Source organism: Belonocnema kinseyi, chromosome 7 (genome assembly GCF_010883055.1).
Source record: "Belonocnema kinseyi isolate 2016_QV_RU_SX_M_011 chromosome 7, B_treatae_v1, whole genome shotgun sequence".
Taxonomy (NCBI): Eukaryota; Metazoa; Arthropoda; class Insecta; order Hymenoptera; family Cynipidae; genus Belonocnema; species Belonocnema kinseyi.
In genome coordinates this window covers 22,660,593-22,674,807 of record NC_046663.1, presented here as the reverse complement: position 1 = coordinate 22,674,807, position 14,215 = coordinate 22,660,593, and the positions used below count along the sequence as shown (strand labels likewise).

General features: G+C 22.2%; 1 protein-coding gene across 2 annotated transcripts in view; it reads left to right on the top strand.

Annotated features, from left to right (window-relative positions):
* The window catches only part of LOC117177332 (WASH complex subunit 2C), a 126,442-nt gene extending 114,124 nt beyond the window's left edge, over positions 1-12,318 (top strand). For both annotated transcript variants that reach the window (XM_033367957.1, XM_033367958.1), the window contains 2 exons: positions 1,151-1,245; positions 10,671-12,318. In XM_033367957.1, coding sequence (XP_033223848.1) covers positions 1,151-1,245; positions 10,671-11,975 — 1,400 coding nt within the window. In that variant the 3' untranslated portion in view covers positions 11,976-12,318. The remainder of the gene's footprint in view (positions 1-1,150; positions 1,246-10,670) is intronic.
* The last annotated feature ends 1,897 nt before the right edge of the window (positions 12,319-14,215 follow it).

The following is a 14,215-nucleotide window of genomic DNA, read 5'->3' as shown; positions in this document are numbered from 1 at the left end:
TACAAATCTTTATTAATGTTTTATATATTATAAAACTATAAATTTAAAAACTATATAATAAAATTATACGTTATTTATAATTGTATAAGATTTTTACAATCTTATATTAAAACATTAAAAATGATTCAGTTTTATTTTTAATATTTCGAAATTGAAACGTTTAAAAATATTTATTAACATTTTATATTTTATAAAACTATAAATTTAAAAACTATATAATAAAATTATACGTTATTTATAATTGTATAAGATTTTTACAATCTTATATTAAAACATTAAAAATGGTTCAGTTTTATTTTTAATATTTCAAAATTGAAACGTTTAAAAATATTTATTAACATTTTATATTTTATAAAACTATAAATTTAAAAACTATAAAATAAAATCATACATTATTTATAATTGTATCAGATTTTTACAATCCCATATTAAACCATTAAAAATGGTTCCGTTTTATTTTAAATATTTTGAAATTGAATCGTTTAAAAATAATTATTAACGTTTTATATTTTATAAAACTATAAATTTAAATAACTGTATAAATTTAAACATTATAAAATAAAATTACACGTTATTTATAATTGTTTAACATTTTCACAATCTTATATTAAAATATTAAAAATGGTTCCTTTTATTTGAAATTTTTCGAAATGTTTTGTTTACAAATTGTGATTAACGTTTTATATTTTATAAAACTATATTATAATCTCATGTTAAAACATTCAAATCTGTTCCGTTTTATTTTCAATCTTTGGAAACTATATTGTTTACAAATCATTATTAACGTTTTATATTTTATAAAACTACAAATTTAAATAACTATATAAATTTAAACATTATATAATAAAATTATACGTTATTAATAATTGTATAATATTTTCACAATCTCATATTATAACATTAAAAATGATTCCGTTTTATTTTAAATCTTTTGAAATTGAATCGTTTAAAAATAATTACTATCGTTTTATATTGTATAAAACTATAAATTTAAATAACTATATAAATTTAAAAACTATAAAGTAAATTATATTTAAGTACTTTTTTAATACTTTTTATATATCAGGTTAAAAAACTGAAAATTTCGTTTGGTAAATAATTTCAGTTTTGGATTTGGAATTAGAATTTTTAGCAAATAATTGTTTTGCAGTTGATAGTTTGCCGCGGCAGGATTCTGCAAAATCAACGTCAGTCACTATTGATGAACTATTGATGAATGTTGAAACATTAACCACAGCTTCAAAGGTAAGACTTTAAATTTAATTTATAATCATTGTCTCTATCTGATCGGGAAATTGGGAGAACCCGGAAAAACCGAAAATTTAATTCAGTGTCCGTTTTTTTCTCTCACGAATGTAACTAATATCCAAATTAAAAATGGTTTTATATATTTTATCCTCTAATTCTAAATCAAATAGGGATTTTTTTCAAAAGATTTACAATTCTGAATATTTAAAAAAATGGTAATTATGCGTTGGAACATGACATTTTACAATAAAAATATAATTTTGGAATTTAGGATCGGAACTTTCCGTAAAGAAACATAATTTTGACTTTTGGAAAAATATTTCCATAAAGAATTGTATTTTTTATTTTAGAGCAGGCAATTTCTGTAAAGAATTATTAGTTAAGTTGCAACAGAGAATTTTTTGAATGGAACGGAATTTTGGAAATGAATTTTAATTCTGATTAATAGGAATAATTTTTTTTAAATCCCTCTTGCAAATCAGAATTTGTCATATTTTGAAACTTCCCTCTTCTAAGTCTTATAAATAAGGGGAATTAATATATTTCTGAACTATAATATAAAATTTTGCAAATAAATATAAATTTTCCTTCAAGAATTATAATAAGTTTTGGTCGCAATTGTAATTCTTATGACCAGAAATTATCTGATGTTTCAACTCCGAATTATAATTTTATTTTCGAAATTCCCCGTTCCAATTAAATTTTTTTTGAAAAGATGGAATTGTCAGGAAATTTTGATATACCTGGAAAAACTTGGAAATGCCCGAAAATGTATTCAAGAGCGTGCATATATTTTTTTAAAATTCTGATTACTTTATTTAAATATTCAGTTGAAAATTCGTTTTTTTCTTGGTTTTATGTAATTTTTTAAAAATTAATCTTTTTCGTTGAAAATTGAAATACTTCAATAAGAATAAGTTTTTTGTTAATAATTAATTTGTTTAACTGAAAATGTAATTACTTGATTGAAAATTCAATTTTTTTGCTGTAGAAAATTCGTCTTTTTATCTAAAAATTCAACAGTTTTGCAGAAAATTAATTATTTTAATTGAAAATGTATTTTTTATGAGAATTTAACTATTCCATTTTTTGTTCGTAATCTGTAGAAAATTCGCCTTTTTCGTCTTAAAAATTTAACACTTTGGTGTAAAATTTAACTATTTCTTATAAAATTAAATTACTTTCTAGAAAATTATACTATTTTGTCGATATTTTGTTTTTTAAATGAAAATTACTATTTTTTTTTAATTTAAGCATTCCATTTCTGGTTCATAATTTATATTGTTTAAATTCAAAATTCAACTATTTGCTTTAAAATTGATACAATTTGTTGAAAAGTCGTATTTTTGGTGGAAAAATAATTTTCTTGGATGGAAATTTATCTTTTTGGTTGAAAATTAATTTTTTAAACTGAAATTCTCACTTTTTTCGTTATTTTTTGGCTTACAATTAAAATATTTCAGTTGAATATTTACAATTTTATTTGAAGATTCATTACTTTAATTGAAAATACACTAGTTTTTTGTTGTTGTTGAAAATAAATATTTTGTAATAAAAAATTTAACTATTCCATTTTAGTTTAAAAATCGATTTTTTAGTTAAAAATTTCAATGATACTGTGTAAAATTCATGTATTTAATTGGAAATTCATTTTTTTTAAAGAGTCCTCTTGATTGAGAAGTCATCTCTTTGGCGGAAAATCTAACTATTTTGTTGCAAATCCACCTTTTGTTGGTTGAAAATTAATTTCTCTAACTGAAAATGTATTTTTTTCAGTTGAAAATTGGTCTTTTTTGTCATAAAATTAATTTCCTTGGTTGAAAAAGTAACTAACTATTCCAGTTGAAGATTCATAATTTCAGCTGAAAGTTAATCTTTTTGGTTTGAATATTTTTGCTGGAAAATTGATTTTTCTCAATTGATATATCAATTAGTTTATTGAAAATTAACGTATTTTATTGATAATTCTTTTCTTTCGTGGAAAATTTGAAACTATTTCGGAGAAATTTCGTTTTTTTTAAATTAATTTGAAAATTAATTTCTGTATGAAAATTCAACTATTTCAAAAAACAATTTAATTAAAAATTCATCTATTTTAGGACTTAGGATTTAGGAAAACTTATTTCTAGTTTAAGAATTCATATTTTGATTATAGAAATTCAACTGAAATCTTTTTGAACAGAAAATTAAAACTAGATTCTCAATTCTTTTGAAAAATTTTCTTTTGGATTGAAAAATTCATCTGTTTTAGTAGATATTTTTGTTTGAAAATGCAACTTTTTGGGTTAAAAATTATCCTCCTTTGCTTGAGTATTCAGCTGTTTTGGTTGAAAAATTTGGTTGAATCAGTTTGTTAATAAATACTTTTTTAACGAACTGTTTAGTGTATTGATCTTTTTTAGTTGAAAATTCTACTTCTTTTGTAAAAAAATAACTTTATTGGTTCGAAATTTCATTTTTTTGAGTAAAATTTATCAGGTTCGTAGAAAATAAATTTTTGACTGAAAAGTCGTATTTTTTTATTGAAAATTCAATTTTTCTTGCAAAAAATTGTCCATTAGCTTGAAGATTCAATAATTTAGATAAAAATTTATTTCTCTTCTGAAAGAAAAAGGTTTATTGGTTGACAATTCGTCTTTTTGTTTTTAAAATTCTTTTTTTTATTGAATTGACCTTTTTTAATTAAAATACAAACTATGCCAGTTTTTTATTGGAAATTTATCGTTTTAGGTTGAAAATTCAAGAAGTTGGTAAAAAACGCAACAAGTTGTTAAATTCAATAATTTTGTAAAAAATTTAATAATTTGGTAGAAAATTGTACTAATTCATAGAAAAATAAAATTTTTCTGTAGAATCTATTTGTTTTGTAAAATTAAAAATGATTTTTTTTAAATAAAGCTATTCCACCTTTGGTTAATAATTGCTCTTCTATTGTTTCAAAATTCAATTATTTTTTTTTGAAATAAAAGATGAGTTTTTCTAACCGAAAATTTAACTTCTTGATTGAAAATTTCATTTTTTTTTAGAAAATTCGTCTTTTCGTTTTAAAAATGTAACAGTTTGGTGTAAAATTGCACTATTTTTTATGAAATTCAATTGTTTTGTAGAAAATTATAGTATTGTATCGAAAATTCCTTTTTTTAAATGAAAATTAATTTTTTTAATTCAAGCTTTTCATTTATGGTTCATAAATAATTTTCTTGGGTGAAAATTCATCTTTTTGTTTGAAAACTCAATTCTTTGGTTGAGAATCCAACTAATTAATAGAACTAATTAATTTTTTTCAAATTAAAATTCAACTATTTCGTTGAAAATTGATGTAATTTGTTGAAAAGTTGTCTTTTTTGGTAGAAAATTAATCTTCTTGGCTGTAAATTTATCCTTTTCGTTAAAAACTCAATTATTTGGTTGAAAAAAAATCTTTTTGTATAAAGTTCGTCTCTTTCTCTTGAAAATTCAACAAGTTGGTAAAAATTTCAGCAATTAAAAAATTCAAGCGTTATGTAGAAAGCTTGTTTAGGAAAATTAAAAATGAATTTTTTAAAATGAATATTTAATTATCCCACTTTTGCTTAATAACTGATCTTCTTTTGTTTAAAAATTCAACTACGAGGATGAAAATTTATATAATTGGTTCGAAACTCATCTTTTCGGTTAAAAATTCAACAATTTTGTAAAAGATTGAAAAATTTAGTAGAAAATTTAATGAATTCATAGAAAATTAAACTGTTCGGTAGAAAGTTTGTGTCGTAAAATTAAAATCTAAAACTTTTTTGTTGAAAATTCCTATTTTCTTTTTTGAAAAATAAATTTTTAAACTGAAAATTGATTTTTTTTTTAGTTGAGAATTCTATCTTTATGTTTTTTAATTAAGTTTGGTTGAAAATTCGTCATTTTGGTTTCAAATTTAACTAGTTTAGTTGAAGATTTATAATTTGGGTTGAAAATTCATCATTTTGATTTAAAGTTCAACTATTTGAGTTAAAGATTCATAATTTTATTAAAAATTTGTGGTATCTTTTGTTTAAAATTCAAATATTCTAGTTAAATATTTAATATATTATTTGAAAATTTAACTATTTTGTTGAGAATTCATGTATTTGATTAAAATTTAGTAGAAAATTAAAATGTTCTGTAGAAAGTTTGTTTCATAAAATTAAGAATTAATTTTTTTAAATGAAAATTAATTATCCCACTTTTGTTTAATAATTGATCTTCTTTTGTTTCAAAATACATATACGTGGATGAAAATTTCTTTAATTTTTTCAATTCATCTGTTTGTTAAAAAATTAAAGTGCTTTGATAAAAACCAATTTTTTATCAAAAATAAATTTTTCAACTGAAAATTTAACTACTTGATTGAAAATTCAACTTTTTGTAGAAAATTCATCCTTTCCCCTTAAAAAATGAACAGTTTGGTATAAAATTCAACTATTTGTTATAAAATTTAACTGTTTTTTAGAAGATTCTACTATTTTGTTCAAATTAATTTTTTTTATTGAAAATTAATTTTTTTAAATTAAAATTTAACTATTCGACTTTTGGTTAATAATCGATATTCTTTTTTTCAAAATTCAATTACGTGGATGAAAATTGATGTTATTTTTTCAAAAAAATTCATGTTTTTGATGGAAAATTCAATTTTTTCCAGCAAATTCGACCTTTCGTCTTAAAAAGGCAACAGTTTTAATATAAAATTCAACTATTTGTTATGAAGTTCAATTGTGTTGTAGAAAATTATACTATTTTTGTCGAAAATTCGTTTATTTAATGAAAATTAATCTTGTTTTTAAATTAAAATTCAAGCATTCCATTTTTGGTTTATAATTTATATTGTTTAGATTCAAAATTGATACAATTTGTTAAAAAGTCGTCCTTTTTGGTAGAAAATTACTTTTCTTGCTAGAAATTCCTCTTATTGTTTAAAAATTCAATTATTTGGTTGAAAATCCAGCTAATTCATAGTAAAATAAAAATGTTTTGTCGATTTTTTTTTCAAATTGTAAATTAATTTAACTATCCATCTTTTGGTTGATAATTGATCTTCTTTTTTTTTAAATATTCAACTACGTGGATGAAAATTTATGTAATTTGTTTAAAATTAATCTTTTTGATTGGAAATTAAACTACTGTGATAAAAACTAGTTTTTTATTGAAAATTAATTTTTTAACTGAACATATAAAATATAAAATTCAACTGTTTTTTAAGAAGATTCTACTATTTTGATTGAAAATTTAATTTTTTTTTTGGTAGAAAAATTCTTCTTTTTGTCTTCAAAATTTAATAGTTTGATATAAAATTTAACTATTCGTTATAAAACTAGCATGTTTTGTAGAAAATTCTACTATTTCGCCGATAATTCTTTTTATTGAAAAATAATTTTTTTTAATGAAAATTGAACCATTTGGTTGACAATTGATGTTATTTGGAAATTTATTCTTTTCTTTAAAAATTAAATTATTTCGTTGAAGATATAACTTTTTGTATAAAATTCGTCTCTTTCTTTTCAAAATCCAACCAGTTGGTAAAAAATTCAACAATTTTGTAAATAATTAAAAAATTTGATAGAATATTTAACTAATTCATAGAAAATTAAACTGTTCGACAGAAAGTTTGTGTCGTAAAATAAAAATTTAAAACTGTTTTGTTGAAAATTCGTATTTTCTTATTTGAAAATTAATTTTTTAAACTGAAATTTGATTTTTTTAAATTAAGAAATCTATCTTTATGTGTTTTTTTAAAAATTAATCTGGGTTGAAAATGCATCATTTTGGCTAAAAATTCAACTATTTTAGTTCATAATTTGAGTTGATAATTTATCTTTTTGATTTAAAATAAAAATATTCCAGTTAAATATTTATTATTTTAGTTGAAAATTGTACTATTTTGTTGAAAATTCATGTATTTTATTGAAAACAACATTTTTTAAAATCATTTTAATTGAAACTTCATCTCTTTTGAGAAAAATTTAAAACCATTTTGTTCAAAATTCGTACCGTCTTTTTGGCTTAAAAATTCTATATTTTGCGTAAAATTGATTGTTTTCATTGACTGAAAAATTCCTAGTAACTTGTACTATTTTAAAATTACTTATCCTTCAATAAGGTTCCTTTCATCTTGCAAAAAAACCTGAAATTGTCTAAGAATTTTCGCCCAGGATAGTCTAATCGAATTATAATTATTTATAACTCTTCTACATTCAATGATTTCCATTTACAGGATCGAGTGCGAATTCCAGTTGAAACGTCAAGTTTTTTAAATTAAAAAATCAAATAAATTTTTTGTTTAAAGTTTAACTATTTGTTTTTAAATTCCTGTTTAAAGATGAAAATTAAACAATTTTGTTAAAAATATAAATATTTTGTTGAAATTTGAACTTTTTTTAAATTCGTTGTTTTTTGGTGAAAATTATTACTTTTTTTATATACTGAAAATTCAACTTTTCCATTTTGGGTTGAAAATTTATCTTTCGTAGTTAAATATTAATCAATTTAAAAATATTTATATATTTATTTTAGAATCGCATTTGATTCAAAATCATTTTTAAGGCTGAAAATTAATTTTCAAACTGAAAATTTAACTACTTGATTGAAAATTTAACTACTTTTGTTTTTAAATTAAAATTCAAGCATTCCATTTTGGTTCATAATTTATATTGTTTAGATTCAAAATTGATGCAATTTGTTGAAAAGTCGTCGATTTTGGTAGAAAATTACTTTTTTTGTCTAGAAATTCTTCTTTTTGTTTAAAAATTCAATTATTTGGTTGAAAATTTAAATATTCAACTAAGTGGATGAAAATTTATGTAATTTGTTCAAAATTCATCTTTTTAATTGAAAATTGAACTAATTTGATCCAAGCTAGTTTTTTTATTAAAAATTATTTTTTTAACTGAAAATTTAATTACTTGATTCAAAATTAAATTTTGTTGTTGTATCAAATTCAACTATTTGTTATAAAAATCAACTGTTTTGTAAAAAATTATGTTTTGTCGAAAATTCGTTTTTTCAAAATGAAAATTAATTTTTTTAAATTAAAATTTAATTATTCCACTTTTGTTTAATAATTGATCTTCTTATGTTTAAAATTTCATCTACGTGGATGCAAATTTATGTAATTTGATCAAAATTCATCTTTTTAATTGAAAATTGAACTACTTTGATCGAAGCTAGTTTTTTATTAAGAATTATTTTGTTAACTGAAAATTTAACTACTTGACTCAAAATTAAATTTTGTTGTTGTATCAAATTCAACTATTTGTTATAAAAATAAATTGTTTTGTAAAAAATTATGTTTTGTCGAAAATTTTGTTTTTTTTTTAATGAAAATTAATTTTTTTAAATTAAAATCTAATTATTCCACTTTTGGTTAATAATTGATCTTCTTAGGTTTAAAATTTTAACTAGGTGGATGCAAATTCATGTAATTTGTGCAAAATTCATCTTTTTAATTGAAAATTTAACTACTTTGATAGAAGCTAGTTTTTTTTATTAAAAATTATTTTTTTAACTGAAAATTTAATGACTTGATTCAAAATTAAATTTTTTGGTTGTGTCAAATTCAACTATTTGTCATAAAAATCAACTGTTTTGTAAAATATTATAATGTTTTGTCGAAAATTCGTTTTTTCAAAATGAAACTTAATTTTTTTAAATTAAAATTTAATTATTCCACTTTTGTTTAATAATTGATCTTCTTATGTTTAAAATTTCATCTACGTGGATGCAAATTTATGTAATTTGATCAAAATTCATCTTTTTAATTGAAAATTTAACTACTTTGATAGAAGCTAGTTTTTTTATTAAAAATTATTTTTTTAACTGAAAATTTAATGACTTGATTCAAAATTAAATTTTTTGGTTGTGTCAAATTCAACTATTTGTCATAAAAATCAACTGTTTTGTAAAATATTATAATGTTTTGTCGAAAATTCGTTTTTTCAAAATTAAAATTAATTTTTTTAAATTAAAATTTAATTATTCCACTTTTGGTTAATAATTTATCTTCTTTTGTTTAAAATTTCCACTAGGTGGATGCAAATTTATAAAATTTGTGAAAAATTCATCTTTTTAAGTGAAAATTTAACTACTTTGATCGAAGCTAGTTTTTTATTAAGAATTATTTTGTTAACTGAAAATTTAATTACTTGACTCAAAATTAAATTTTGTTGTATCAAATTCAACTATTTGTTATAAAAATAAATTGTTTTGTAAAAAATTATGTTTTGTCGAAAATTTTTTTTTTTTTAAATGAAAATTAATTTTTTAAAATTAAAATCTAATTATTCCACTTTTGGTTAATAATTGATCTTCTTAGGTTTAAAATTTTAACTAGGTGCATGCAAATTCATGTAATTTGTGAAAAATTCATCTTTTTAATTGAAAATTTAACTACGTTGATAGAAGCTAGTTTTTTTTATTAAAAATTATTTTTTTAACTGAAAATTTAATGACTTGATTCAAAATTAAATTTTTTGGTTGTGTCAAATTCAACTATTTGTTATAAAAATCAACTGTTTTGTAAAATATTATAATGTTTTGTCGAAAATTCGTTTTTTCAAAATTAAAATTAATTTTTTTAAATTAAAATTTAATTATTCCACTTTTGGTTAATAATTTATTTTCTTTTGTTTAAAATTTCCACTAGGTGGATGTAAATTTATAAAATTTGTGAAAAATTCATCTTTTTAATTGAAAATTTAACTACTTTGATCGAAGCTAGTTTTTTATTAAGAATTATTTTTTTAACTGAAAATTTAATTACTTGACTCAAAATTAAATTTTTTTGTATCAAATTCAACTATTTGTTATAAAAATCAACTGTCTTGTAAAAAATTATAATGTTTTGTCGAAAATTGGTTTTTTCAAAATGAAAATTAATTTTTTTAGATTAAAATTTAATTATTCCGCTTCAGGTTAATAATTGATCTTCTTGTGTTGAAAATTTCAACTAGGTGGATGAAAATTTATGTAATTTGTTCAAAATTCATCTTTTTGGTTACAAATTAATCTACTTTAATAAAAACTAGTTAATTATTATATAAATTAAACATTTTCACTGAAAATTTAACTACTTGATTGAAAATTCCATTTTTTGTTTGTAGAAAATTCATCTTTACGTCTTAAAAATTCAACAGTTTGGCATAAAATTCTACTATTATTTAGAAGATTCTGCTATTTTGTTAAAAATTCTTTTTTTTTTAAATTGAAAGTTAATTTTTTATGATGAAAATTCAACTATTTGGTTGAAAATTGATGTGATTTGTTGAAAAGTCCTCGTTTTTGGTAGAAAATTACTTTGCTTGATTCAAAATTAATTTTTTTCTTTGACAATTGAATTGTCCGAGAATATTTTCCCAGGATAGTCTAATCGAATTATAATTATTTATAATTCTTCTACATTCAATGATTTCCATTTACAGGATCGAGTACGAATTCCCGTAAAACGTCGACCTCAAAGTAGACGTGCTCGACAAACAGCGCTTCGTCAAAGCGGAATAGATTTCGATGCCCCGGACTCGTCAAAGGATCCTGACCCAGACCCAGAAGACGACGAGAGAGAAAAACAGACCGAACCAAGTTCCGAAACCACAAACGATTCAAATGAAAGACTGCAAGTGCCAACCAGAAGAGCCGATAAGGCCGAAAATTCAAGAAACACAGAGCTCAGTCTCTCTTTGGCGACCGACACTACAAATAAAAACACTCTGCTCTCTCCCTCCACCGACGAGGAAGATTTGTTCGATGTTCCACCTGAACTGCCCGAAGATCCGTTCAGGGAGGACTCTTTGTTCGGGAGGGCGCCTATTATCGATGACCTCACTTCCGCAAAAGACGAATCTGAAGACACAAATATGGTAAAAAATACAAATAATTTTGCAGTGGAACTTGATAAAGAAGAAAAAAATGCGATTAAAAGTGTCGAGGAAGAGGAAAGTGAAGCGAAATTGGCAGAAAGAGTTATAAGTTCGATTAAAAATGAAAATAAAGAGGATGAATTTTGTCAGAGTGAGATTAAAGATCCACTCGATCCTTTGCATGATTCTTCGAGCATTGATCCCTCTCAACTCTTCGCGTTTGTGACAAAAACGCCCTCGCCGGAGAAGAGCACGGCACTCTTGTTCCAGGAGGATGACAGTCTTTTTTCGAGTTCTTCGAGTCTGGCGAAATCGGCTCTTTCCGCAAAGAGGGACATTTTCGACGATCCAGGCGAGGATTTGTTTTCGGCGCCGCTCCTGAAATCTGGGAGGAAGCCACTGAATAAAAACCTCAGTTTATTCGATGATGATCGGAGCGATGGAGATGAGGATTTGTTTGGCGCGAGGACGAAAAAAGTGGAGAAAATTGAGCCTGAAAGGGCGAAAAGTTCCGAGCAGAGTTCTCTCAGCAGTCAGAAAGGACTTTTCGAAAACGAGAGTGAAGATCTGTTCGCAGATGGTCCGAGGAAAAGTGATGTTGCTGCAAATAAAATGAAAAATTCTGATGTTCGGGACATATTTGGCGATGAGTCGAGTGGAGAGGAGGACCTTTTTGGCTTCAAGAAGACAATGGGAAAAAAATCGGGGACTTTGTTCAATGATGGGGATGATATTTTTGGAAAGCCAAGTTCTTCGATGGCGAAGGCGAGAGAGAGTCGTGCGTCGATCAAGAAAGCGGTCACGAGGGATTTGAAAAAAACTGCTGAGCAGATTGTTGAAGATCCTTTGAGTACGCTTCGGGAGGATTAGTGAAAATGTGTGCGATCGGGGTGTCTAGAGGATCGGAAAATCGGGAAAAATAAGAGGAATTTTATCTAGAATTGGGAATTTTTTTTCTTTTATTAAATATTTTTTCTTTGTTTATAGTCTTTTTTATATATTTTTTTATTTAGTTGAGAGTTAGAGAAAAGATAATATAGTTTTTTGAGGATTGATCTTTTTTTTAATTTTAATTATATGAGAGCTTAAACTTTTTTTCTGACTTAAAAAGGTTGAAAGTTATGAGAATTATTTATAAAAGAAACGAGGATGAAGAAAAATTATAGAATGCAAATAAATATATATTCTTAATTGATTTTGATAGAAAACTCAGAGTTACTTTTTTTTATTTTACGGAAATAATGCTTTTTTATAATAATAACTTATATAATATGAATTTTATCACAATAGATTAAGAAAATTTGGTTATTGGAGAAACATTTTAATTCAAAATTCATCTCTTTTGTGGAAAATTTAAAACTATTTGGTTGAAAATTTGTATTGGCTTGGTTAAAAATTAATTTTTTAAACTGAAAATTGATTTTTTTTTTAATAGAGAATTAGTTTTTTTGCAGAAAATTAATATTGGTTGAAAATGTATCATTTTGATTTAAAATTCAACTATTTCAATCAAAGATTCATAATTTTAGTTAAATTTTTTTGTTGAAAATTCGTATTTGTGTGATTATTGAAAATTAATTATTTTTTTAGTCAATAATTCTATATTTTTTTCAATCTTGGTTGAGAATTCCTCATTTTGGTTTGCAATTCAACTATTTTAGTTAAAGATTCATAATTTGAGTTGAAAATTTATCCTTTTAATTTAAAATGAAAATATTCCAGTTAAATATCTATTATTTAGTTGAAAATTGACTTTTTTAGTTGGCATAACGATTTTGTTGAAAATTAATTTATTTGATTGAAAACACCTTTTTTTATTGAATAATTTTATTTAAAAATTCATCTTTCGTGAGAAATTAAAAACTTCTTTTGTCAGTTAAAGTTTTTGTTCAGTTAAAGATTCTTTATTAAAAAAAGTTATCTTTTTGTTTTAAAATAAAAATATTGCAGTTGAATATTTATTAATTTAGTTGAAAATTTAACTATTTTTTTTAAAGTTGGATTTTTTGGTTGAAAATCAGATTTTTGAACAACAAAATTTAACTATTTCATTTTTGGTTGAATCTTGATTTTTTTTTGTTAGTTGCTTTCAATTATTTTCCTAAAAATTCATATATTTTATTGAAAACATCTTTTCTTGTTGAATCATTTAAATTGAAAATTCAACACTTTAATGGAAAATTTAAAACTATTTTGTTGAAAAATCGTATTTTCTTGGTTAAAAAGTAATTTTTTAATCTGAATATTTATTTTTTTTTTAGTTGACAATTAGGTTTATTGTAGAAAATTAATCTAGGTTGAAAATGCATCTTTTTCGTAAAAAGTTCGATTATTCTAGTTAAGATTCATAATTTGAGTTGGAAATTTATCTTTTTAGTTTAAAACTAAAACATTTTAGTCAAATATTTATTATTTCAGTTGAAAATTCATGTATTTTATTGAAGACAACATTTTTTTCAATAATTTTAATTGAAAATTAATCTCTTTTGTGGAAAATTTAATACTATTTTGTTCAAAATTCGTATTGTCTTTGTTGAAAATTAATTTTTTTAACTGAAAATTGATTTTTTTTTAACTGAGAATTCGTTTTTTTGTAGAAAATTAATCTTTATTAAAAAATTAATCATTTTGATTTAAAGTTCAACTATTTCAATTAAAGATTCAAAATTTCAGTTACAATTTTTTGTCTTCTTTGCTTAAAATTCAAATAGTCCAGTTAAATATGTAATAGCTTATTTGCAAATTAAACTATTTTATTGAAAATTCATATGTCTTAGTTGAAAATTAATTTTGTAAGCTGAAAATTATTTTTTTTTTTAGTTGAGAATTCTATTTTTTTGTTGTAAAAAATTAATCTTGGTTGAAAATTCATCATTTGGGATTAAAATTCAATTATTTTACTTAAAGATTCTTAATTTCAGTTGAAAATTTATCTTTTTTGTGTAAAACAAAAATATTCCAGTTAAATATTTATTATTTTAATTAAAAATTTAACTATTTTATTAAAAATTTGATTCTTTTAAATTAATTTTTTGAAGTGAGAAATATAACTATTTAAATTTTGGATGGTAATTAACTTTTAGTTGATATTTCAATCTTTTTTTTTTAAT